Source organism: Oryctolagus cuniculus, chromosome 4 (assembly GCF_964237555.1).
Source record: "Oryctolagus cuniculus chromosome 4, mOryCun1.1, whole genome shotgun sequence".
NCBI classification, from domain to species: Eukaryota; Metazoa; Chordata; class Mammalia; order Lagomorpha; family Leporidae; genus Oryctolagus; species Oryctolagus cuniculus.
The window spans coordinates 147054099-147079086 of record NC_091435.1 but is presented as its reverse complement, the minus strand read 5'-3'; the positions used below and the strand labels follow the sequence as shown (position 1 = coordinate 147079086).

General features: G+C 59.5%; 1 protein-coding gene and 2 long non-coding RNA genes across 7 annotated transcripts; 2 read left to right on the top strand and 1 right to left on the bottom strand.

The window, feature by feature from the left end:
• Positions 1 to 1785: 1785 nt before the first annotated feature.
• AMOTL2 (angiomotin like 2) lies at positions 1786 to 16824 on the bottom strand. 4 transcript variants are annotated; one of them, XM_051818601.2, is made up of 10 exons: positions 16619 to 16824; positions 13371 to 14156; positions 10602 to 10902; positions 9533 to 9677; positions 9145 to 9237; positions 6859 to 7154; positions 5931 to 6256; positions 4750 to 4964; positions 4103 to 4285; positions 1786 to 3407 (listed from the first exon to the last, which is right to left on the bottom strand). In XM_051818601.2, the coding sequence occupies exons 2-10, from the start codon at positions 14093 to 14095 to the stop codon at positions 3349 to 3351; spliced, it is 2343 nt and encodes a 780-aa protein (XP_051674561.1). In that variant the 5' UTR covers positions 14096 to 14156; positions 16619 to 16824; the 3' UTR covers positions 1786 to 3348. The 4 variants fall into 4 exon arrangements, with proteins under 4 accessions (XP_051674561.1, XP_051674563.1, XP_051674562.1 ...); XM_051818603.2 differs by having other exon boundaries at positions 4103 to 4282; XM_051818602.2 differs by lacking the exon at positions 16619 to 16824 and adding an exon at positions 15393 to 15663.
• LOC138849505 (uncharacterized) lies at positions 7108 to 8979 on the top strand. 2 transcript variants are annotated; one of them, XR_011388393.1, is made up of 2 exons: positions 7108 to 7242; positions 8687 to 8979. It is a non-coding gene; the product is annotated as an uncharacterized lncRNA (long non-coding RNA). The 2 variants fall into 2 exon arrangements; XR_011388394.1 differs by having other exon boundaries at positions 7116 to 7242; positions 8503 to 8979.
• LOC103350396 (uncharacterized) lies at positions 12253 to 13026 on the top strand. Its single transcript, XR_007908720.2, has 2 exons — positions 12253 to 12417; positions 12522 to 13026. It is a non-coding gene; the product is annotated as an uncharacterized lncRNA (long non-coding RNA).
• Positions 16825 to 24988: the final 8164 nt, after the last annotated feature.

Here is a 24988-nt window from a genome sequence, read left to right as displayed (position 1 = left end):
GGGGGGGATGGGGACAGTCAAGCGGCTTTGGCTCTCTATGAGTGAGCCCTGGGCCCCAGTTCACTGCCTTGGACTTGGCACATTTTCACCAAGCTCTCCAAGCTGGCACATGCTCAAGTCAGAGAAGAAGTTAACAATTAACCAGGAGGTGAGAGAGCAGAGAGGCTGGGTCAGCCAGGCTCCCAACCTGGAGTCGAGTATGGCCCCCTCTGAGCCGCTCTCCAGCCCTGCTGGGGGAGGCGCAGGGCAGGGGCAGGGCAGGCAGGTTGCAGCTGTCTCCTCCAACAGGAATTCGACCTCCTAAGGGCTCACCCAGCCTCTGGTCTCTTCCTCCCCTTCACAGGTATCTGGCCACATGGGACAAACAGCTCCCTCCCCAGGGCCTGCCCAATCTCTCCACAGCAGCAGCTGCACCCGCTCCAGCACTTGGTTAGGCTGCCTTTCAAAGCACACTAAGCAATCCACTCACCCATGGTGACCACGTGGCCCAAGAGCCCTGGGGCCCTGCAGCCAGAAGACTCGCACGTTTCTCTGGAACGCAGGGCCAGGTGCACAGGTGCACATATGCACACACAAATACACCTGCAAGGACATGTGCTGGGCACATTGAGAGCGATTTCTCTGAGCACATAGGAAGGTGACAGACGAGATTCCCGATGCTTTGGTCTGAGCTGTTTCCCAGGGCTCCTGGTGGACGTGTAGAGTCAGCCTGAACTTCTCTGCTGACCCATTCTTTGGAACTCCCTGCCACAGTCACTGCCATTGTGTCACGGATACCAACTTAGCAAATGTAGCTGTGGGCTGGTTGGCCCAGGAAGGTGCATTTGGGGGGTCAGGAGCCCCATTGTTGAGTGGGCAACCTATTCACACAGCGGAGGCTCTGTGTTGGGGAAGGCAGGCGTCTACGCTGCCCAGGTGGCAGGGGGCAGGCTACGGCGCTGGGTGGAGGCTGGCCATGGGGCTGGTCTCTTGCTTCTGCATTGGGTTGCCTGGGGAATCCTACCCAGAGCTCTCTGCATGCCATGGGGCCATGGCCAGCAGCAAAGCTGCCAGGCAGTCTCCAGATGCCTCCAATTGTTGCACCTGCTTGGCTCCATGCTTGTAGGCAGAGCAGCTAGCTGGGGACGACACCTTCTCTGGACTCCAAGCCTGGTTACTCATCAGAGTGGCTACTCAGTGCCCACACCTGCCCTGAAGATTCTTCACCCACAGCCCTTGGGGGGAGGGGAAAGCCCTATAGCTGCCGGGGCTGCCTCATGGTCGCTTTCTGCCTGTCTGTCCCATCTTCCTTGAGCACCTCGAGTGTGTGCGGCCACACCTGTGAAAGCACAGGGTGGGGGCTGTGTTGTCGACACAAGAACGTTACAGGTTGAGAACGGTTTTTTCTCTTGAATTGGCGCAATATGCTTTCTCCAGGCATCGGGAAAGAGTGGTGATGCTATCGCAAAGGGACACGTGTCCAACAGCACGCCATGCACTTGGCCACCCTCTGTGCACACCCAGGAAGAGGGCAAGCATGGTGCCTGGTCCCTGGCACGGCTACATGCCAGGACTTCTACTTGGGGAGGTCGCCGGGGCTAGACTCTCCCTATACCCCCAGCCTTTGGGAATCGCCTCTGTCGAGAGTAGGGGGAAAGAGTTGACATCTCAGTCTCAAGCTCTCCCTTGAACGCAGCCTCCCAAGATCCCCAGGATTTGTCTCGGGTCCTTGAAGAGCCAAGGATGGGTTACGGGGTTGCCCTCCCTCCCCTAAACCCTCAGCCCCTCTCTGAGCAGTCTCTCGCGTCACTTTTAATCCTTTTTTTTTTTTATTAAAATACTGTTATACCCAGTGGAATGCAGCACCAATCCTGGCCCAGGGATGGCATAACAAAACAGCCAGGTTTACATCTTAAATATTTACGATAACTTAAACATACAGACACACACCATGGTCTTTGGCAGAGAACGTTCACAGCACAAAAAATACTTTAAAAGAAATACCAAATATTAATCCAAAATATATTAAGTTGTTGTGTTTTTTTTCTCTTCTTTCACAATATTTTTTTGCCTTTTTTTCTTTTTCTTTTGGCTTTGTAAACAACGCACATGAACCAAATGTAGTTTTCAGCTTTAAACAGGGATGGGGAACTTTTTAAAAAAATATGCAATTGTCCAGCAAATGCAAATGTTTAAAAAGGAAACTCAGGGAGCCATGGGAATACAACACATACAGGACTTAAAAACAGCAAAGGAAATAAACAAAGATCCAAGGAGAACTAAAAACAGTAAAGACCAAACCGCTAATCCCACCCACTGCTCTGGGGGGCTGAGCCGGGAACTCTGGTAAGACAGAAGTCAGTCACTGATGCTGCTCGCTGGCTCCCACCAGGGACGCTGCGCCCGAAGCCCAGAGGGCCTGGCCTGCTTCAGGGCGCCGGGCAGCGGCAGCTTGAGGAGCCAGCCTCTTGGGTGACGGGCTCCGTCCAGAGGACGATTCGAGTCACGTCTTGTCGCTCTCAACCAGTCGCCAACAATGTCACTCCCAATGCCCGCTGGGAACAGACACGCATGAGCTCGAGACAATTGTTCCAGTTGCCCCAGAGGGAGCTGATGCCCCGGGGAGACCACCCAAGTTCACGCGTGGGCGGCTCCTTCCGTGTGGCTCAGCATTTACGACCAAGCTCTCTGCAACCTCCCATGACACAGGAGCTGGGGAGGCTCTGCAGGAGGCTGGTGGCGGGGCTCTTGTGGGCACTGAGCAGTGGGCTCAACCAGTGTCAAACATGCACGGAGGAGAAAAAACCGGAGAACAGCGGCTGGGGTTTGGGAACAGTGGCACGGAAGCACCCCCGTGGATATACTCCTCTACTCCACGGGAAAGGGGACCACACACAATCTGCACACTGGCCTCTGGCCCATCCAGCGGGGAGCGATGATGCTGCGGCTTCCACTCAAGACCCCCGAAGACCCACGGGATGCCAGGGAAGCAGCGAGGACCGGGAGAGCCTGGGAGGGTGCTGGGGCCAGACTCAGCCAGAGGAGCATGCCGCCGGCTTGACTGTCAAACCAGTCCACCGGGTGTCTGTGGGCGGCCATCTTGAAATCAGCTTCCCAAACCAGCAGATGGCCGGGCCTGGCAGAGGGGGCTCGGCTCTCTGAGCTTTCCATCGCCGCTCCAGTAGCAAGGAAGACGCTGAATCCCCGAAGCGGCCGACTCCTGTCTCCCCCAGCCCCTCTGCTCGAGCTCCAGGGACCACACAGACGATGGCTGGGGCAAGGGGGAACATCAGTGGGCGGGGCCGTGGGAATGGCTGAGCCTGCAGTGGGGGGCAGGGCTCGATCAGGGTCCCCCAGGCACCGCCTCCTTCAGATGAGTATCTCCACCATGTCGGACAAGTCCTGAACTCTGGACGTGGCCACAGAGTCTGGGGAAGAGACAAGAAGCACATGACCGCTCCTTTAAATTGCTGGCGCATTTGAAGGTCAGCATCTTTCTTCACTAACTTTGCCTCCCTGTATGGCCCAGGTCCCCCTAACTCAGCCAACCCGGCACTGAAATCGGAAAAGACCCCCTAAAATTTACCCTCCATTCCCAGACCACCAGGCTCCAAAGAGGACCACGCGTTTCTTTCTAACTCTGACCTGGCTGCAGGGAGCCGAGCAGAGGCCCGAGGCAGGAAGGCTACAGCATTCTTTTCATGCCTGTGGTTTGCTGGGATCATGAGGCCCAGGCAAATATGCAAAGGCGAATGTGAACAGGGAGGTGGGGGGGAGGGGGAAGAAAAGGCCTCTTCTCCGATTTCTCCTTCCCAGATTCTTTTTAAAGAAAAGTCTTAGGGACTGGAGAATGCCAGCAGAGTTAACTCGCCAAGCTCGGCCATCTTAAGACACTCAGCCTGGCCATTCAGCACGGAAGGAAGGCCACCGAGAAATGGCCTCCTGTCTGGGTGCTTTCTTTCTGGGTTCTGGAGCTGTTTCTGATGAGGGTTTGGGATTCCTCCACTCAACCCAACTGGCCCTTCCTGTTCACATGTAAGTGAGCAAGAACCCCCTCCCCCCGCAGGGCTCCCCCTGAGCTACCCTGGGTGTCCAGTGCCCACCCGGAACCCTGCCGTCTTACCTAGAGAGGCTGCCCTCTGGCCACTGCCGCACCCGAGAAGGCTGTCGGGTTCTGGGGCCAGGCAGGCAGGGGTGCTGTCCGACGAGAGGCCATCCGTCTGGGTGCTCCCGTCCTTGCTCCCATGTTTGGCGTGGGCAGAGAGGGGAGTGGCAGCCACAGGCTCCTCGGCGGGCACCCTGTCTGCTGGAAGGGCAGGATGGTTATTGCCTTGCCTCCGGAAGTGGCTCCAACAAGGAACACCCCAAGTTAGCTGCACCCACTGGGGAACTTGGGCGAATGTGCCTGCTCTGGGTTTCCGACAATTCTGAGGACTACATTTCCTGTTTCCATATGGGAGTAACTATCAGGATGGACTGCGTCCAGAATGTTCTGAGGGGTGCGGCGCTTCCTTGCACATTGGAGCTTCCAGAATTTCTGTGGCATCTGCTGGACGGGAGGCGAGGAAGGGGCTTGCCCAGAAGGTGCCCCTGCATGGGGAGCTCCACTTTTCCTTAGATGGAAAAGCAACCCGGGCTGAGCAGCCCTGGTCACATGGACAGGACCGCTGTGTGCTATGGGGTGACTGGAGCCACTGCATGAGCCGGCTCCCCTGGGAGAGGGGTGGGGCAGCCCTGGCTCCTATGTGCCGCCCACCCACCTCCACTCACCTGTAGCCAGCCGGGCAGGGGCATCTGCCTGCCGCTCGCTGGACGGGAACCCTTGCCAGCCTTGGGCCCCTGCCGCCGCGGCGAAGATGGACGGCACGGACTTGGCAGGCCGCAGGGCGCCCTGGGCTGCCTTGCCAGGTTCTCTCCTGGAGCGCTGCTGCAGCACCTTGATCACGGCGTCCTTCTCCAGGATCTGAGCGTGCAGCACTTTCAACCTGCAGGAGAGCCCCGCCCGGCGGTCAGAACCACACCCGCCCTCCTCCTGCAGGGGCCCAGAGCAGCCTGGGGCACCTCAGAGCTGTGGGGCATGCGTGGCAGCACAGCGTCCTGCGTGGAGGGCTGGTTTCAAGTTCACACTACTCTGCTTCCCATCCAGCTTCCTGCTCATGTGCCTGGGAGGCAGCCAGGCTTACAATTCTGGCACATGGGGTCAGACAGAAGCAGGAGGGATGGCCGAGCTACGTGGGGGGAGGGGCCTGCTGGCCAGGGACCAAGGACTGGGCAGGCACTGGACATGAGCTCAAGTGCTTGAGCTCCTGCCACTCACACGAGGAACCCTAATGGAGTTCTGGGCTTCTGGCTTTGGCCTGGACAAGCCCTGGGCTGCTGCAGGCATTTGGGGAGTGAACCAACAAATGAAAGATCTCTCTCTCTTCTCTCCCTCTCTGCTCCTCTGCCTTTCAAATAAATACACCACTCTTTAAAAAAAAAAAAAAAAAGGCAAGACACTTAGAGCTGTCATCACGGCTCTGGAATTTGATGTTCTCAGAGCCAGGCGCTAAAAAACCACCAGACCACGGGGGCCTGGGCCCGCTGACACCAGCAGAGGCAGGTTGGCCAGGGGGTGGTTCTAGAAGGATCTGATGACACAGCCTTGGTGATGACACAGCCCCTGTCCTTGGAGGGCAAGTCCTCCACAGGGGCAAGGAAGCAGCCTACAGCTGGTACAGCATCCAACACCTCCACAGCCTGGCGAGACTTAGGACCTGATGCGCATTTCTGGGAGAAAGAATGCATACAGTTCTGGCACATGGGGTCAGACAGAAGCAGGAGGGATGGCCGAGCTATGTGGGGAGAGGGCCCTGTTGGCCAGGGACCAAGGACTGGGCAGGGACTGGACGTGAGCACCCCCCGCCCGGCCCCTGACCTCAGGAGCCACCCTCTGGCCTGCCATGCTGCACCTGCTTTCCATCTCCTGCTGCCTGTGGCCGCCGGCGAGCAGGCCCTCGTTGAAGCTGCTACTGGGCGAGGGCTGGGGCGAGTGTCGGATGAGAGTGGTGTCCCGCTGGGCGGCGGCCGTGGCGGCGGCGTCCATGGCAAACTGCCTCATGGCACGTTCCTCCAAGTATTTCTGCTCCCACTTGGTCATGTCGGCCTCCAGCGCCAGGATCTGCTCCTCCTTCTCCCGTAGTTGCTCAGACAGCCGCAGGGTACTGAGCTCGGGGGACCCACTGCTGCCGCTGCCACTGCCGCTGCCGCTGCCGCTGCCGGGGGTGCTGGCTTGTCTCTGCAGGGCAAGGAGCATCATGGTGAAGGCGGAGAAGCTGGTGTGGCAGCCACGTCCTCTCCCCCACAAGAGGACTCTCACTTGTTCACAGGCTTTTCAGCCTTACCCACACCCATCCCATATCCTGCTTCTGTCCAGACTATGTCCTGAACCCCAAGGTGGGAAGCCTAAGAGGACTCACTGACCCCCCCCCCCACAATCCTTCCAACTACAGTCAACTGGGACAGGATTGGGCAAACCAGGAGGCATGGGTACCCCAGCCCTGTGGGAAGGGGAGGGCTGGAAGCGAGGGTAGCAAAAGCCATCAGGTTTGTAAGCTATTAAGAGAGGAGAAGGTGGAAAGACCTAGGTCCTGATCTTGGGGAGACAGGTAAGAGCTGGCTAGCTTTCTCATCAAGGCTCCTGGCTGTCTTTCTCCCACTCCCTGCTGCTGGGCTAGGACCACGTGGCAGAGCCTTGGCTAACACTGGTGAGTGGGAGTGACCATGCAGCAAAGGTTTCCCGGAAACCTCAGGAACCAGGCCCGGAACACCACACCCCGGCATCCGGCATCCTCGGATGCCCGCCCTTGCTCTGCTACCTGCATGCAGGCGTCCGCTCACCTGCTGTGCGCGCAACACCTTGAGTTCCTGCTCCAGGCGCGTGCGCAGCCGCAGCTCCAGCTGCTCGCGCTTCTCGCAGGCCGCCTGCAGCTGCCCGAGCGCCTGCTGCAGCCGCTCCACCTTCTCCACGTATGCCTGCTTCTTGCGCAGCTCCTCCTCGGCGCGGGCCGCCCGCGCCTGCGCGTTGCTCAGGGCCTGCTCCAGCAGCTCCGCGCGCCGCCGCTGGTCCTCAACGGCGCTGCGCAGCAGCGCTGTCTCCCGCTCCACCTTCTCCTGCTCCTGCTGCTGCTCGTAGCCTGCAGGGAGACGTGGCCGGGTCAGTGATGGCGACCTCCCCGACTGGATGAGCACAATTGCTTCTCATCCTCACAGCAACCCTAGGAGGTAGGAGGAACCCTCTGAAGCTTTGATTGGACTTGGTTCTCCTTAGTTTGAGCTTTCGGGCCACGTGTGGCCAAGGGCCTGCCTAGGACGATGAGTTCTGGGATGGGAGGCTGATGGCTTGGATCCCTGGCGTGTGGAAGAGAGGATGCATTGACTCAGGGGACTGGGGCAGGAGCCAACCCAGGCCAGCTCTTGGCTTGCTCAGGATCTTTGAAAAAAAAAAAAAAAAAAAAGAGGCTGACCAGAGACATCTGCACTGAGAATTCTGCAGCCCTCCGGGGTGGCTCCTGCAGCAAGGAATGGCTGCTTAGGGCTGCCCTGTACAACCTCTAAGGCTCTGCTGGGGGCTGGGAGGCTCGGGCCTTGGTCATCCCCAGCCAGCGGGACCCTGACAGAGCAGCCAGGGCCTAGCAGTGGGGTGCGGTTCCTGCGAGGGGGAGAAGGGCCCACAGGCCCCCCTGCCCAGCGTCCCAGCCTCCCTTGTGTCGCCCTGTCCCCTCCCAAAGCCTGGGCAGCGGCATAGAGCAGGGCGCCAGGCCGCAGCAGCGGGGGGAGCGGCTGGGAGCGGAACAGCCGGCTCTGGAATGCCAGGCATCCGGGTCACCCACAGCTGCCAGATTAATGGCTCCAGCCAGGAGCCAAGAACAGCCCGGCTCTGGCTGGCTCGCTCCCCAGGGAGCGGAAACGCCTCCCAGGCCGGCTGGATGGCTCCCCCTCCCTCCCCAAGCAGCCGCCCAGAAACCCGCCCCAGGACTTCCTTTCTGCTGCAGGGCCAGGCCCCCCAAAGTCCTCAGCTCCCCCAGCAGCCAGACCTCTCCAGACTCCTAGGCCCCTTCCCTCCCCCTCAACCTCCCAGGGGTCCCCCTGCCAGAGTCCCCCACAGCCATGGCCGCCCCAGCCCACCCTCATCCAGCACTGTCCTGCCCAGTGGCTTCAGCGCTGTTCCCCTGTCCCGTTCCCTGCTTTGGGCTTGAAACCCTCTCTGAGGGCCCTGTCCAGAGCTCCATTCTCGGGCTGCTTATCCACTGGACATGACCCCTGTGGTCTGTGCCACACATAGCAGCTCTCCTGGTGGACAGCAGCCATTGCCAGCCCACTCTGTCCTCAAACCCTGGAACTTCCCACGAGCTGGGCCATCCGCATTGCACCCAATGCCTCCTCACTTGTGGCCAGTTCACCATGCCCATCACCAGGGCTGCTCTCAGGCCACTGGGGACTCCCTCATCAGCACCCGCCCATCAGCGTTCTTGTTCCCTTCAGGCCTTGGGAACCTGCTCCCTCCACAGCCCACCAGTCTCCCCTGAACCTCCCAGCCACTTCCTGGGGCTGCTCCCACTCCTCTGCTAAACACTTGCCTGGTGCTTGGCACAGATCTGCAAGCGAACACATGGAGGAATGACTGAATGAATGAAGGGACTAGTTACTGAGCTCATCTGCCTTGCAGGGGGTGCTGGACTTCCCCTTCTGAGAAGCCTCTAGAAGCTCTTCTTCAGACTGCACCTGTTGGTGAAGCACCTGGACTGTCTCAGGTGCCCCCACCTGGCCGCCTCGTGGTCCACAGGCTCCTCCCTTCCCTGCACACTTACTGTTACCTGAAATTCCCTGGCCAACTCTCAGCTTCCTCCTGCAGGGCTGTCCGCCTCCCTCTGCCCGGTGCCCCTCTGTTGCTGACCAACACAGCTCTCACAAACACTGTCCCCCAGCTCTGTTCACCTTCCCAATAAATATAGAACCTGATCTTTGTCTTCCTCGAAAGCCAGCCCAACCCCCTACACATGCAGTCCCGGGCCTGCAGGTGGGTACCATTTGGTAAACAGCACCCCCAGCACTGCCGCGAGCAGCAGCGGTGCTGCCACTGCCTGCAAGTCGACCCGGCTTCCTCTTTGCGGGACCCTTACTTACTCTGAGCAAGCAGCTTGGCCACCATGTCCTGACTGCCGGCCTGGGCCTCCTGGGTCCTGCTCGCCAGACGGCGGTTTGCAGATTCCAGCCTCTCTGTTTGCAACGAAGGAGAGATGTTTTAGTCACAGGGAGCTGCTTGTCGGTGTTTTCCCTGGGGTCTGCATCGTCTAAGCTAGGGCTGAGCTCATTGGGATGCCCCTGGTTCCACTCAGGGCCCGATGAGCGACCTGGGCCACGCGGTCGGAGCTCCATGAGGGACCCCAAGGTACAGAACAGACAAGCCTCTGTCTACGAGACCTGGGCTCCTCCGAGTCGAGGTGCACTGATATTTTTCCCCCCAGGGAACATGAACCAAGCCCTCCACAGGTGCTCCCCAACTGGCTGTCACCTCTGAGGTCCCGGTTGAAGTCCTGCAGCCTCCTCATTTCGCTGTCCATCTTGTTCCGCATGGTCTTCTCCAGGGCCTCCCGCTTGGAGGAGGCCCTGGTCAGGCTCTCGTGGGCCTCGGACAGCCGCTGGATCTCGCTTTCCAGCTACGAGAGGTAGACAGCAGAGCTGAAGGGAAGTGAGAGCGCCAAGGGCGCGACCCCGGCCAGTCGCTGCTCTCCATCACAGAAGGGGACGGGAGCCAAAGCTCCAGGGGGCTACCGTGGGAAGGTCAGAAGCTGCTGGCCTCCACGGTGCACTGGGACTGCTGGGCACCTCAGCTCGGCTGTCCTAAGGACCAGATGCTGAGTGACCCCAGGGCCAGGACTCCGGGACCCAGAGTGACCAAACACAAACTTTGCTATGCTCACCATTCAGAAAGAAGCATTTTACTCCTGCTGGTTTCTGTCGGGAAGGCCGAGCATGCGGGCCAGCAGTGGGCACAGACTTCTGCCATGTTCAGGTGCTTTGACCTATCTGCCACTAACAGGCCACTCATCGAGGCCTGAGGCCATCTGCATACCACTGGTCACTTTTCACCAAGGAAGGGACCCCAGCACGGGGCTGAGCGCAGAGAGCCAGCCCCGCCCCCCTCCAACCCATAAGCTGTCCCTCCCACTTGGCCGCAGGCAGCTCCCGCACGTGCTCCTGGCCAGCCTGCTGCCTAACAAGTCGCTCAATTTTTTTTTTTTCCACGAGGAGGGGTTTTTCTCTTTGGCCAGGGCTGGCTTGGAACAGACAGGCTGTTGTGTGGGGGACACAAAGGGCTCTCTGTGGGAGGTGTCTGCGGGAGGGGGGGTGCAGGCCCAGGGTGCGCGTGTGCAGGGGCCCTGAATGGGCTCTTTCTCAGCACCACGGGCCAGGCAACTGCTCCCGCCCCAGGGCTGCTCCGCAGCTGTCTGGAGTCAGCCGTGAAGGGCGCAGGAGGGCTGGGGGAGCCGGGAGGGGGCGGCAGCTAACAGGAGAGAAATCCAGCCAGGGCAGGCGTCCATGCTGCTCTGCCTTCCAGGGGCCCCTCGGGCAGCACCTACCTTCCCGATGCGGGCAGCCTTCTCTGCCGAGCTCTCCAGCTCCCTGTGCAGCCTCTCGTTGTCCCTCTGCAACCTGGCATTCTCCCGCAACACGCTCTCCAGCTGGGCACCGCCCGGGGCGGCCGACGACGCCTGCACACTCGCTGGCACCTCCACCCCAGGGGCGCTGAGGGAGCCCAGGGGGCCATGGCTGAGAGTGGCTGGGTGTGGGGGCGGGGGGTGCTCCTGGGGCTGCTGCAGGTACTGGTACTGCTGCTGCTGCTGCTGGAGGAACACAGGAGGCACCTGGGCCTGCAGGATCCTGGGCGACAGAAGAAGACGGTGCTCAGAGCCCACACGCGGTGACTGCCGCACAGACTGGGAAGACAAGGAATTACTGAGGCTGCCGCTGGGCTGGGGCCAGTGAGGACGGCCTTGTCCATGCGGCGTCTGCCTGCGACCCGCAAGGGCTGGAGAGCAGGGCTGAAGGGATTACTGTCGGATGCTGATTTCATGCCCAGCCTCACCGTGGCCGAGGCCTCGGGGATCAGCCAAAGCCATCCCGAACCTCCTAAGCAACAAGGGTTTGCATGAGGCATCTTAAAACTCGCGCCCAGACCCTCCTCATCGGTGCAAGGGGCTCTTCGGGTTCAGAGGCCACGTGGATGCTGGACCACCTGGTGACGGGGCCTCTGCAGCTGCCTCCAGCCGCTGTTCAAAGCAGCACACCCTAGCTCTCTCCCTCTCTGGGCAGGTCCTGTTGCCTCCTCAGCAACATTTTCAGAAGGCCCTGGTTAGGGTTCGAGTGGCGAGACAGCTGTCAGGGGCAAAGTCTGAGCTCCAGAGTCTCCCACACAGGGAGACAAGATGGGCTTCAAGCTGGACACTGGGCAAGTGCCTGGGCCCCTCTGTCCGGCACTCCTGTCCCGGGGGACGCCAGGCCAGCACAGCACTGCAGAGACACCCACTCCAGGCCATGGCCCCTCCTCCGCCTCGCCAGAAGCTGAGTCCCAGTTTAAAGCCTCCAGGGGACCGCCCACCCTGAGTTTTGTGGGAGTGGGGCCACCTCTGGATGATGTGTTCAGGGACAGTGAGACTAGCCCCTGGTACCCGCACCCTATCAGCCTCAGGGCTGAGACAGCAGAGACCACGGCGACAGGGGCACCTTGCTAGGGTTGTGTGGCTCCAAGGGGCACACCTGCCTCCACGGCCCGAGGAACTCCCCAAGTTGCAGAAGGCCCATGAGAACTTAAGTCCACTCCCGGGACCCCTGCCCACCACCACCACCACCACAAGAGCCCATGGCTCCCGTGGTCTTCCTAGGACCCTAGGCTAAGCAATAAACAGCCACTGCCCCTCGGTCCAACAAGTAACCTGTATCAGATCAGCCCAAAGGAGAGGCTGGGCTGGGGAGTTTCTCCTTCTACCTGTAGGGCTTCCCATGGGAGCTGGGGACAGGGTCCCCACTAGGACACCCACACTCTCCCTTCCCCATGACACATGGCCAGGCTCAGCGTGGCTGCAGGCACTCGCTCCCCATGCACCAGGCAAGGCACAGCCAAGTGGCCTGCCTTGGGATGACTTGGCTACGGGGGGGGGGGGGGGGGAGAAAGCACGAGCGAACGACAAAGCCTCTGCTGCCCTGCTTACTTGCTGTCCCCTCCCCTCCCCTCCCCTCCCCTCCCCTCCCCCTCCCTTTTTGTTCTTCTGCAAACAGTCCACTTCCTCGCGTGATATTATCTTTTCCTGACAGGGTTCAAGAAGGCTGTTCCCAAAGAAGAAACCTCAACTCAGCTTCCGAAATTCTTCCCGGCTGAGGCCTGAGAAGGGAGATAAGGTGGGGGTGGGGGGGTCTGGGGCGGGGCGGTAGGGATGGGTGGGGCCTGGGGAAAATGGTGAGGCTGCAGGCTCTGGCGCCCTCACATCAGGCATCTTTCTCAGGAAGCCCAAACAGTGGGAAAGTGGGTGACTAAACAAAGACTCAGCAGGCAGGCGGGAGGAGAAGCAGACTTCTGACCTTGAGCCACCAGAGCAGAAGAATCCTCAAGCCCCTCTGGTGGTGCTTCCTGGCTCCCATGTGGGTAGGGGAGTAGCAGCTCCTCTGCAGGTGCCAGAGCCTCGTTCCCAGGGTCCCCCATTTGTGCAAACGTCCCACCCGCTTCCCTCTGGCCTCTCAGCTTCCATTCTGGTCCTTACAAGCTATTCTCTGCAGGCAGCCAGAGAGAAGGCTTTCAGAGCAAAACCAAATCCCATCCTGGAATGGCCTTAGAACCAAACTGTAGGTCCCTGCCCTGCCCGGCAGCCTCTCCTGAGCTCCGAAGAAAGGGGCTCTCCTGGACCCAGACAAGGAACAGTGGAGACGGTAGCTAAGGAGGCCCACCGGGTCCTTCCAGCCTCCGGTCACCAGCGACAACCGATCACGGTAGAAAGCAAGCTGTCTACTTTTTCTCAAAAAGCCTCCAGAGAAGGAGGGTGCCCTTTCTTCCCACTTTACTTGGAAACAGTCTGGCAAGGACTCCCAACCTTTGTCTTCAGCAAGTTTTTCTGAAACCTAACCTTTAGCCGCCTGCTGCACTCCGCATCCCCTGGGGACCTGAGTCACAGCAAAGCACACAATGGTGTCCAGCTCTGAATTAAAGCAAGGAATGCCATGGATTCCTTCTGTGACCTCAGCCAGGCCCTCCCCGCTCAGGAAAGGCGGGGCTGGGGTGGGAGGGGCATTGCCAGCTCCAGCTCAGGTGTGAGCCCGGCCTCCCCGGGTAGGGGAGCCAGGTGGGAGCCGCTAGTTACCTGACTTCTGCGTGCTGAAAGTGCTGGCTGCCGCGGGCGCGGTACCGAGGCTCGGCAACAGCAGTGGTTGCGGTCTCGTGGGCTATGTGTGGGTACTGAGGCGGGGGTCCACGATGCTCGGGGCCCTCGGCAGGGGGCGCCCTGGCCAGGGGCCCTTGCTGGCTGCGCGCCAGCTGCGGGAAGCTGTGGGAGGAGCTCATGTGGCTGGGAGCCCGGGCGCCGTTCCTCTCCAGGGACAGCTGCAGGAGTCGTTCACTCAGGGAGCGCACGTGCCCGTGTCTCAGCTCCCGCAGGGCCTCATCCTGCCGCCGGCTGCCTCCAGGGGCCCCGACGACCACGACGGGCGCCCGGGGCCCCGCCTGCTGGGCCGCCGCATAGTACTGCGAATGGGCCTTGGCCTCCTCATAGGTGGGCAGCTCCTCGCCCTTGCCGGGCTGCGGGCACAGCCGGTAGAGGGTGTTCTCTGCCAGGTGGGGCTCACCGCCCTGGTGCTCCTGGCCCTGGGGCTCCTGCCTCGTGGCCTGCTGCAGCACCTGACTGTCCTCGGGTGCCAAGATCTCCAGGGAGGCCTGGGGGCTCCCTGTGCCCCCAGCTCCGGCCCCACCCCGCAGGGCCTGCTGCTGGATGGCCAGCAGCGTGCGGGTCTCAGTCAGGTTGCCGTAGCGTAGCTGCTCCTGGATGAGGCGGTGCAGCACTGTCCCTGAGGAATCTTCCAGCGTCCTCATGATTCTGTGGCTTGCACACACCTGCCTGGACAGTGGCCAGTGGCACCTGGCCCCAGAGCACCTGGCAAGAGAGAGAGAGAGAAGAGCAATCAGCGACAGTGCATGGGACAGGGGGAGCACTTTCCATCACAGAGAAGTGGAAAGCAGGAGCTAAAGCCCAAGGAGAGGTTGGGGGCTGATCCCACAAGCCTGGATGCAAGTGCAATAATGCTGCCACCTGCTAATTAAGTTACCTAACCACCAGGAAAATGCCTCATGGAGCTGGGAAGTAAAGGGACAAGGACTGTGGAGCTCCTGGCTCCCCACAGAGCCTTTGCAAACAGCTACCATTATAATGTTTCTCATGGAGACTTACTATGCCTAAAGAAAGACAATAGTAAACTAAGGCCAGGAACCATGGTCCCTGGCAGCAGGCCACCCATCCAACAGCCTGATGAGCCACTGCAGGGCACCCTAGTTGAGATCTAAGTGACCCATGCAGAAGGAGGCAGGGCCCCGGCTGCTGCCGATGACAGCAGGCCGGCAGAAGCCCTCGGCAGTCAATGCCCAGTGCAGCAGGCCTGAGCCCAGCCCGGGCTGGGCATTCAACCTACCACCCTCAGCACCGAGCCCCCCATCCACTCCTCTCCCTCTCCCTGAGCTCCTGGAGCACAGACATACACACCCCCAACGCCCCCACCCCCAACCCAGCTCTGCTTCACCAAGGGCTGCTCCGAGAACAGAACTGGAGCTCCCAGGCACAGGATGCCCTTGGCCGGTATTCCGCAAGGTGAACAGGAAGAAGGAGAAATTGCACCCGAGCTGGTGAAGGAGGGGATGAGAAAAGAAAGCCTGCCTGAAGACAAGGGTTTCATAAGGTGGGACGGAAGAAAGGTGGTGCTTAGCCAGGTTAGTGGTGGGTCGCCTGGTCCCTGTGTGAGAGAGCCGGGAAAGGATGGCATGGCAGCTATGATTTCAGGATCAGCCAGCCCTGCACCCTCCACTCCCCACTTGGAAAAGCCTCTGCTTGTTCTCAGATAGGCGCACAGCATCCTTGTCCACCTGTTACACCCACTGCCTGGAGGCGGAAGGGAGCAAGGAGGAGGTTCTTGGTTGTAGGCAGCTGAGACTGCGGGCTGTGAGCCTCAAGGGTGAACAAGGTCCAAAGAAGGTGCTCCCTTGTTGTAAGCCTGGGCTCCCAGGGAGCGGCTCCCGGCCTGGAAGGCGGCCCACCTCCCTCACCCAGCCTCCTTTCCACGGCCTCCTCCAACACAAACCTCCAAACTGGGATTCAGGGAATGCCAAACCAAACACTCACTGCCACAGGTCCTGCTCGTGTGGAGAGGGCTGCAATGCAGCCCCGTCTTCGGCCACAGACCCAAGTCCCGGGGCCCTGCCTCGGCTGGGGCTCGACACCGCGGGAGAGCAGCCTTTCCTGATCCACTCCCCCAACCCCTGGCCTCCAGCTGCCCAGAGCTGCGAGTGGGGGTGCGCCGGGTGGACACCTCGGTGCCCAGCCTCCCAGGCACTCAACCCCAGGGGCAAAAGCAGCCGCTGGGAGTCACTTCGCCAGCAGCTCAGCTGCGGACATTCCCTAAGTTAATCACCGTCTGGGCGGACTCCGCCGAGGCGGCCCCCCCGCGGCGAGGAGGCAGGCAGAGCTTTCGCCACAGATTCCAGGCGCGCCAACGGTGCGCCTGTCCCGGCGCGGAGCTAGAATAGGGGCATCGCCCCTCACTCGAGCATCCTTTCAGGCCCCTAAGGACCGCGCCGCTGAGATCGGCTCTCCCCACCCCGGCTGCGCCCGCGCGCCTCCTCGCTCCCTGAAAGCTGCCTTTCCAAGCGCGCATCGCCCGAGAAGCCAAAGCTACGGCGTCTTAAAGTCACGTCGCACCGGCCCGGGGCTGCCGGGGCTCCCGGCCGCGGCCTTCTGGGAACCCGGCGGTGGGGGGGTGGGGGGGACCAGGGGAGAGGTCTTTAAGCGTCGCGGACCCGCCCCCTCCTCCCTCCCGAGCCCTCTTTGTTTTCCAAATACTCCAGCGCTGACGTCACCGGGCTGGACAGCAGGCTGCATTCTTTCTAAGTGAGAGCCAGTTCGTGGCTCCAGAGAGGATTTTCCAAGGAAGACAAAGAGGAATTCTTGGGCTGCCGGGGGAAGAAGGGGTCAAAGACACCTGTAGCCCCCACCTAACCAAGCCAGCCCCCAAGGCCCTGCAACTGGAACTCCGAGCGGCGCCTGCGGCCAAGTCCCGCGTCCCGCCTAGTCCGACCCCGCCACCCCAAACACCGACCCAGTTCTCCCCGTCATCGGCCCCCTCCCCCAGCCCGGGCACCTGCACGCCTTTAAGAGTCCCCCCCAGGGTGCACAGCGCGGCTCCAGGAGGGGCCCTAACCCGGCACTGGGGCGGGCTGGAAAGGGTGCGCTGCGCCCCGAGGACGCTCCGCTCCCGGAAAAGGCCGGGCTGCGCGGGACCTCGGGCCTCGGCCCGGGAGCGTGGCGGTCGGCCTGGCGCGCTGGCCCGAGCGCCAAGCGGCCTTCCTTACCGCTGCGGCCCGCGGGCGCCTGGCGCAGTCCGATCCGACGACCCGGCCCCGCTCGGCTCGGCCCGGCTCGCGGCGGAGGTGTGCACTCGGCGGTGGCGCCGACGCTCTGGCCGCTCCGGCCGCAGCGCGCAGCCTCAGGGTCGGCCCGCGCTGGAGGCGGCTGCTATGCCAGGAATGTGAGAGTTTCAGGTTCCCCCTCGGGATCAAAGCGAACCACAAATAACCTCTCAGCGCGCCGCCCTCCTCCGCCCTCCGCCTCCTGCGGCTCCCTCCTCCGGCCCCCGCCTTCCTCCGGGGAGGCGGCGCTGAGGGCTGGGCGCGGGGCCGGCCCCGGAGCTCCGCTCCCCGGCCGCGCACGGCCCCCTCCGCGCGCTTGGCCGTCAGAGCTGCCGGGCACGATTTCACACCGCTCGGGCACCCAGTTCCTGCCTTGCTGTCGCCCTTCGTCCTTCAACTCGCCCGCGGCGCGTTCCGGGGGTGGCTTCGGAGGGGGCATGTACGGCGGGGACAGGGAGAGCAGTGGCCAGGCCAAGACAGGACGGTTCTTCCAGCCGCCCAGCCTCTTCCTAAGCCTCGCTGTTCTCACCCCCAGCGGCAACCTCTGAATTGCACTTTTATTGTTTACAAACATCTTCGCCCGCGCCTTGAGAACCTGCCTCCACAGGAAGTGTGTATCCGCGCTGAAAAATCTGGTTAATTTGAACCCCCCCCCCCCCCAGTGACTCATGGCCGCCAGGTGCTCCACTGTCTGTCGTCCAGGTGGTGGCCGGCGCCCCTCCACGAGAGCTGGCGGCAGGCAACCATCCGCTGGTGGCTTGGTCCCGCCTGTCGCCCTCTGAGGCAGTTCTGCTATCACAACCTCTGAGCACTTCTGCCACCAGAATCGTGGGTCCCACGCAGACCCACACAGGTGCCCTCCAATGTCCACCTGCCCTGTCCTGTTCCAGTCTCCTCTTCACCTCCCCCACACCCCTGCCTGCCAAGGGCCCTCCCCATACCCACCTCTGGGGCTCCAGGTGGCCGTGACTGTGGAAATCAAAACCTCCAACACCCCTGCCTCCTGTCCCCCAAGTTCTGTGTCGTTCTGGGGCCCTGGCCTAGTGGGGGGACTCCCAACACTAAAACCCTCCACTCCCCTTGAGGGCCCTTCAGCATAGAGTTGCAATTCCCAGGTTTCCCCAGAGGGAAGCAGGCACAAGGAAACTCAAGCTCAGTAGTCAGGGACAGGGTTAATTTTTAATAACACCCCCTCCCATTGTCTCTCTGTGTGTGTGTGTGTGTGCATAGTTTACCTGGAAGCTGAATATTGCATTCCAAATAGGATTGGATCTGAAATACGTGAAGAACGGGTTTTCTTGTGACAAGCTATGGGATAGTTGGCCCTCCCAGGGTTACCTCAGCAAGAGAAGCTGTGGCCAATATGCCTCTGCCCAATCTGAATACAATAGGTAGGTATTTTAGAAAAGGAGTAAGAGAGGGAAGAGGCCCCCAGGTGGCCTGGCCTTATGGACAACGTTCTTGGAAACACTTGGTGCGGGTATGAGTTGGGTGTGGGCAGGTGTACCCTGGGGTTGCAAAATCAGGGGAAAGACCACATGGGACAGTCCTGTATTGCAGGGGCATTGAGGGCAATACATTTATTTGTTTATTGGAAAGGCAGAGATATGGAGAGAGAAGGAAAGAGAGAGAGAAAGAGAGATCTTCCATCCACTGATTCACTCCCCAAATGGCTGCAACAGCCAGAGCTGGGCCAACCCAAAGCCGGGAACCAGGAGCTTCTTCTGGGTCTCCCATGTGGGTGCAGGGGCCCAAGCACTCAGGCCATCTTCCGTGGCTTTCCCAGGCACATTAGCATGGAGCTGGATCAGAAGTGGAGAATCCAGGACTTGAACCAGCGTCCATATGGGATGCTAACCCTGCAGGTAGAGGCTTAACCTTCTATGCCACAGCGCCAGCCCCAGGGGTACTGACTCGATATGCTGACAAAAAGGAGCCAGCTGGTTCAAGGCGGTTACATCTTGGAGTGGGCAAGGCTATTGTAAACCCAGCTGTTCGCCTCTGCACCACAGAGGGACAGAGGGGTCCCAAACCCTGGATAGGGAAATTTCCACACACTTTTCTTCTCTTCTCCTCCTCTCTCAAGAAGGGTGGGTGTCAGGGCCTCCCAGGCAGGGCTAGGCTGGGGGCCTATGCTGCCTGAGTGGGCAGAACACCCCGCAGAGTTGAGTGAGAGGTGACCACAGCTCAGCTGTGCAGCGGCAGGTGTGCACAGGCGACCCCTGGGCTGGCCAATCTGTTTGCATGTAAATTCTCATGGCCAACTGGGGAAGAGTGAGCCAGTGCATTCTTCCTGCCACTGCTGTCTCCCTCCCCCTCAGGGAATGATTCATCCCAGGTGACCGTGCGGCTGGCTGGGTCTGGGATCTTGCCTGGGAAAGGTGCGGAGGTGACCCAGTTCTCAGAGTAAGCCAGGCTTGAGGCCTTGGCTGGGCAGAGTGAAGCCCGCGGGGGTGTGGCTGCATCGTAGGTGTGGACGGGGCTTAGCCAGGAATCCGGGCACCCATCCCTCCCTCCCTTCTTCGCCTGGATCTGGCTGTGTGCCTGCATCTCACACGCTGGGCAGGAACATGCAGGCAGGGTCTGAGTGGGACCCCAGCAGCTCCTCCCGTGGAGCTAGGAAGGGAATGAGCTCCTCCCTTCCCAAATGGTTGGCTGGTGGAGGAGGGACCCCCGGGGCCACCCTGCTGGCAACATCAAAGGAAGGCGGCAAGTTGTGAAACTCCCCCTGCCAGCCTCGGGGACACTCCCTCTGACAGGTTATGGGAACTGGAGGCCTACGAGAATCTGGGGCAGGAAGCGCATCACGGGCAGAGCCTGCATCTTGGGGTAGAAGTTACGAGCCAGAGTCGTTTGCGCTTGGTCCTTTTGCAAACCTCTGCCCCTTGCCCAGCCTCTGGGTTCTATCTCCAAGCTCTCCCCCTTCTGCTGCCTGTCTCTCTTTCCCTCCCAGGCATGCTGGCTTGGAGTCTCCACAAGGCACAAGTTGCCTTTGTCCATAAATCCTGTGAAATTGGAGCAACTGCAGGAGCCTTGCCTTTCCAAACAGCACACACCCCTGGAGCCCCTGGCCTTCCTCCAGGGCCCTTTGCTTCCGGGGTTCCTGCAGGTTGAGGGCTGGGACGAGTCTTGCAAATAGGGATGGGTCACACGATGGGCAGGGAAGCTCTCATTTTGTCTCCCTTCTCTGCGCCCTGTCACTGCCCAGCGCATCCGCAAATCCCAGTTCTGCATGCAAGACGTGGACAAGCTACAGGACTGCACCCTTCAGTTCATGCTGGTCTGGCAACCATCAGACTGAGGGAGGAGGCAGACGTGGGCATCTCAGAGCTGGCGCCATTTGGCCAGCAAGTCAAGGCAGATCATTTAGAAACAGCGACTTTCGCAAAGCTGTCTTGTCCTGAGCGGGCACTGACAGTGTGGATGGGCCCTTGCTGCCTGGAGAGACCCTCTGCTCTTGGCAAGAGGTTACAGGGAACTTGGGTTTGGCCCCTGGGTTTGTTCTTGCAGGAAAGTGCCTGGGGGACAGGGGAGCTTGTGGGGTGGGGGACAGGCAGGACCAGTGTGACGGAAGAGTGCCCCCTAGTGAGCCTCATCCCAGCTGCGGGGGCCCGCTCCGCTCAGGCTCCCGGGTGGGTCTGGGGCCTGGAGCTGGGGTTGAGGTTGGGGAGAGATGTCTGGGGCAGAGTTGCATCCTGAGACAGGTGTCTCCCAGACTCCTCCCATTGTGTTTCCTCTCACTTCAGCCTCTGCCAGGCCCTCACAAGGTCTTGAAAGAGACACCATCCTTAGCAGAAGCAGCTTTCTATGGAAAGCACTTGGCATTCCCTCGCACATTCTCCCTTCCCTGCGTCCGCTCTGTGGCGTATTTTACACAATCATCAACAGAGATTTCCCCACCAACTACTCTGGCCAGTGCCTAGGAGTCGAACGGGGCCTCCATCCTTTGAGGGCCCACAGGTCTCTGGGTACAGGGCAGAGAGAGGCAAGAGGCTCTCACTCTCACTACAGAGTGAAGCCAGCTACCTTGAGGAAGTGAGAATGGACACAGGCAGACAGTCGTGGCAGGCTTCCTGGAGGAGGTGTCTCTCAAGCTGAGTGCTGAGGCCTGTGAAGTGGCTTCACCAGGCTGACATCTGGAGAACATTCAACTAGAGCAGACCCCTGGCTCACTACAGCAGAAACAGGAAGTACTGAGCCATTCTTGGGTGGTCACTCACCCCCAGGCACCCATAGGCCCTCCCCAGGAGTCATCCTGGGAGAAAGGGGTACCCAGGGCCCACAGAAGCTGTTAGGGGTGCTAGGTACCCTTGCTATCACCACTGTGGTGCATATGTATGAGAACTTGAGTCAAAATGTGCTCTTTAAATAGCTGGAGTCGATTATAAGCCCAGTGTACCTTAATAAAAAAATAATTAAAGCATCAAGTAGTCCTACAACATCAGAAGAGAGAGACAGAGAGATTGAGAGAAAGAGCTCCTATTTTCCAGTTCACTCCCCAGAGGGCTGCAATGGGCCAAAACCAGGAGCCAGGAACTCAATTCAAGTCTCCCATGTCTGCGGCAGGAGCCTGAGTACTTGGACCATCTTCTGCTGCTTTCCAGGCACATTAGCAGGAAGCTGGATCAGAAGTGGAGCAGCCAGGACTCAAGCCTGCCCTCATAAGGGAAGCTGGCATCACAGGCCGCGGCTTGATATGCTGCATAACCACCGGCCTATACTAGAATTTCTTAAAAAAAAAATCCTTCCTCTTTCTGTTTCTTTGCATTTCTGTTTCAGGAATTATCTACCCACTTCCAGTGAAAGACTGGGAGGGCACACAGGTGCACACGCTCCCAGACGGTGTGGTCAGCCTGATGCGTACGTTACTGTGACTATGGCGATGCTGTTCATAGCCGAATCATAGACTATGTCACAATTCTATTTCCTAAAACCTGTGCTTTTCTTGGCATTACATTTGGTCTCCTTTTTCATCGGCTCGGTGCTTTGGAAATTTATCATTGAGCTGTTGATAATTGGCTGAGTGAAAAATTCTAGATTAGAAAAAGTTTTCCATTTGTATTGTGTTTTCTCCTCCTCTTCCTCTGCCTTTGGTTTCACTTGAGAGGCGCATGCGAATGCACAGACACAGGCTTCCATCCACTGGTTCCCTCCCCAGAAGCCTGCAATAGCACTGGGACACACTGGGACACGAGCTGAAGCCAGGAGCCCGGAATTCAATCCGGGTATCCCACATGGGTGCCAGGTGTCCCACAGGGGTGGTAGGTGTTCCTGTGGTGACTTGTGTCATCGTATTGCAGCCTCCCAGGGTCTGCATCCAACAGGAAACTGGAGGCAGGAGCCAGAGCCCCAGCAGGGAAGCCTGGTACTGTGCTGGGAGATGCAGGCGTGTTTATCACTGGGCTGAAAACGCGTCTCTTCGCCGTCTTCTTGTTCCCTGTGTCGCTACTGAGAACAATGACGACTTGGACGGCTGCTCCTGGGCATGAGCTGTTTTTCTCTGGCAGCTCTGAGGATCCCTGCGTGGCTGATGTCCTGAAATTCCCCAGTGGTGCATCTTGGTATTTTTCTGCCCTTTGTTCTGGGGCTGGCTGGGCCCTTTAAGCTGGCACCTCCTGTCCTCACCTCGGGGAAGTTTTCTCACTTTGTCACTTGTCGCCTGACTAAGTTTGCTGGCTTTTTTCTTACTGTCTGTTCTTTCTGGGGAACTTTGTCCCCCTTTTATTTCAAGCTTTCTACATTTTAATCTCTGCTTTGAATTTCCACGAGCTGTTTCTTGTCCGGAGATTTTGATCTTTAAGTCTTCTTCTGGTTTCATGAATTAATTATCTCCTCTCCTCCCTCTGGGAGTAGTAATTATAACGAAAACTGTGTTCTCATTCCGATCTCAGCACTATCTCTGTTTCCTTGGAGTTCAGTTCTCGGGGTTTGTTTGTTTTGGTCTCTGGTTTTCTGTAGTTAAGGCTTCTCCAAAATGACTTGGGTTCTTGGCTGACTGTTCCCACTTGGGAGCGGGCGGTTAGCAGCTGGTGGAAGCCCTGTGGGTGTTAGGGACAGAGCCGGTTTCTTGGCAGGTCGCACGAGTAAAGGGTGGGATGGGGCTCTGGGGACCCCAAGGTAGCAGACTCTGTGGGTTGTCTGTGTTGGGCAGGTTTTCCTACTTGGAGGCTGCAATCCTGGCTGCCAGCTTTGAGAGCAGAGCAGGAAGGGGAGTGGAGGGGCTCCACTCAAGGTGTTGGTCCTCCCTTTGGGCGGGGTGAGGGAGGGGCTCCTGGTGTGCACTCCTCCTCCTCTTCCTGTCCCCCCCCCTCCCCAGAGCTGTCTGCTCTGCCCCACCTGTCCAGTTCCCCTCCCCCACCTTCTGCTGCAGAGTGGTGGGCTTGCGCTTTCCTCTCTTTCCCGCCAGCAGGTGGATCTGGGGTGGGGCCCAGGTGAAGGCATTGTCCTCGCTTGACCTCCTGTGTGTTTTCCTGCACTGCAGTGCGCATTCCAGGCCTTGTCAGGACTGGTGCGGGCACTTAGGCGGGTACCCAGGCAGACCGCTGGCAGGCTCAGCACCGCTCCTCTGGCTCTGCAACTTCCACGCCCAGCCGGAGTCCCATCCATCCACCAAGGGCAGGCAAGGGCCCGGGTGCTTCTGGGAATGTAGTGCTCTGGGCGCCAAACTCCAGTACCGAAGCCAGGACTTGAGACTGGGGGTCTTGGAGGCCCCAGGCTGAACCTCCCCTTGCAGCAGACAGGTGATACTCCCTTCAGACACCGCTTGGTCTTCACCAAACTGGGCTATGCAGGAGGAGGCTAGCCCAGGGCTACCCTCATTCCTCCCGTCCTGGCACTCACAAGAGAGGTGGTGGGAGGGAGCCCTGTCTCCCCCAAGCCCGCCTTTTGCAGCCTCTTTGGACAGGCAGGCTCAGTGGCTTCCCGGGCAGGGTTGGGGCTGGAGCATCTCTTGGGAGGCTGGCGTGGCTTGTGCCGAGACTCTCGGGGTGTGTGGTGTTGAAATTGGAGATGACCCCCCACAATTTATACAAAAATGTGGCCCCTTGAAGTTCCCTAGAAGTGCTATCTGGGGTGCAGCATATGCTACCGGAATTTGGGGTGCTTATTAATAATAACACTGTCTCTGACTTCATATCAAAATGAATTCAGAATAATAAGCCCAAGGGGTTCTTGCCTAATATTTAGAGAAGAATTCTAAATACCGGCACAGATAAATGAGGTAGCATGTACATTTTAAGCCTTTATTTAGTGAGAAAGACGCATAGGAGAGTGAGAGTTTTATCTAAGAGAGAGGGGTAAATCTGGGTTCACACCGAGCACCAGGAACCAGCCACGTGGAGGAGCATCTAGGCCAGGAAGCCGAGGGAGGGTGGCCCGAAGGCCATGTGCCCTGGAGGCGCAGGGCTACAGCAGGCCCCCTCCTGGCAAGAAGCCAGGGAAGCAGAGAAGGGGCGGACACGCCGTGTCCCAGGCTTTTAACCCACTTCCAAAGGGGAGTGGTTAATTAACCTGATTGGCTGGTGGGCACCCAGGTGTGGCCTGGTAGGGGGATGAGGTCACACAGGGAGGTGGTGAAGGCGTGGTCTTCCAGCTCACAAACCTAATCGATTTTAGCCTGTATGCCTGCCTACTTCAGTGTGGGCACTGATGCAATATGCCGGGGACATGGCATGGTTGGTGTTCCCTCCTGAGACACTCCCAGAGGCTGCAGGCTGCGTGAGGACCCTGAACACACGTGCAGGAAGCGACCAGCCGTGAGTGCTGTCTCAGAGCCCATGTGAGGACAGGCTCGAGACCAGATGCTCTCAGCAACGCCTGCAGTGAATGGAGTAGGGAGTGCAGCGTCCCAACGAGAGCAAGGCAGCTGCGGAGCTGGAGGCAATGAATGATGCAGCCCTTACGCGAGCTGGGCCGGGGGCCTGGGGGGGCCTGGGGGGTCACTCACCCCTTTAGCAGCAGATACAAAGTGGCTTGTGCTGGAGGCGCCACAGAATCCTGCACTTGGGTAAAGAGATTGACCATAACAGGGGAGTTTCCCCAGGGTCTCGGGGCGCCTCAGAGGTACACCGGCTGGGCGGGATGGGGTGGGCAGGAGGGTGAAACACACAGGGACCATGCGCCACAGGTCAGGGTTTTTTTTTTTTATTTTAAAATTTATGTTTTTATTTGAAAGTTACAGGGACAGAGGGACAGGAAGAGAGAGAGAGAGAGAGAGAGAGTGCTTCTACACCCCAAGTGGCCTTAACTGCCAGGGGCTGGGTCAGGCTGAAGCCAGGAGACAGGAATTCCATCCAGGTCTCCCCATGTAGGTTG

Coding starts and splice junctions, on each gene's coding strand:
- AMOTL2 (XM_051818601.2), bottom strand. CDS start 14,095: ATGAGGACGCTGGAAGATTCCTCAGGGACAGTGCTGCACCGCCTCATC. Junction 4,965..5,930: donor CAGCAGGAGATGGAAAGCAG/GTGCAGCATGGC, acceptor GCTCTCCTGCAG/GTTGAAAGTGCTGCACGCTC. Junction 4,286..4,749: donor CCCTGCCCGGCTGGCTACAG/GTGAGTGGAGGT, acceptor CTGCCCTTCCAG/CAGACAGGGTGCCCGCCGAG.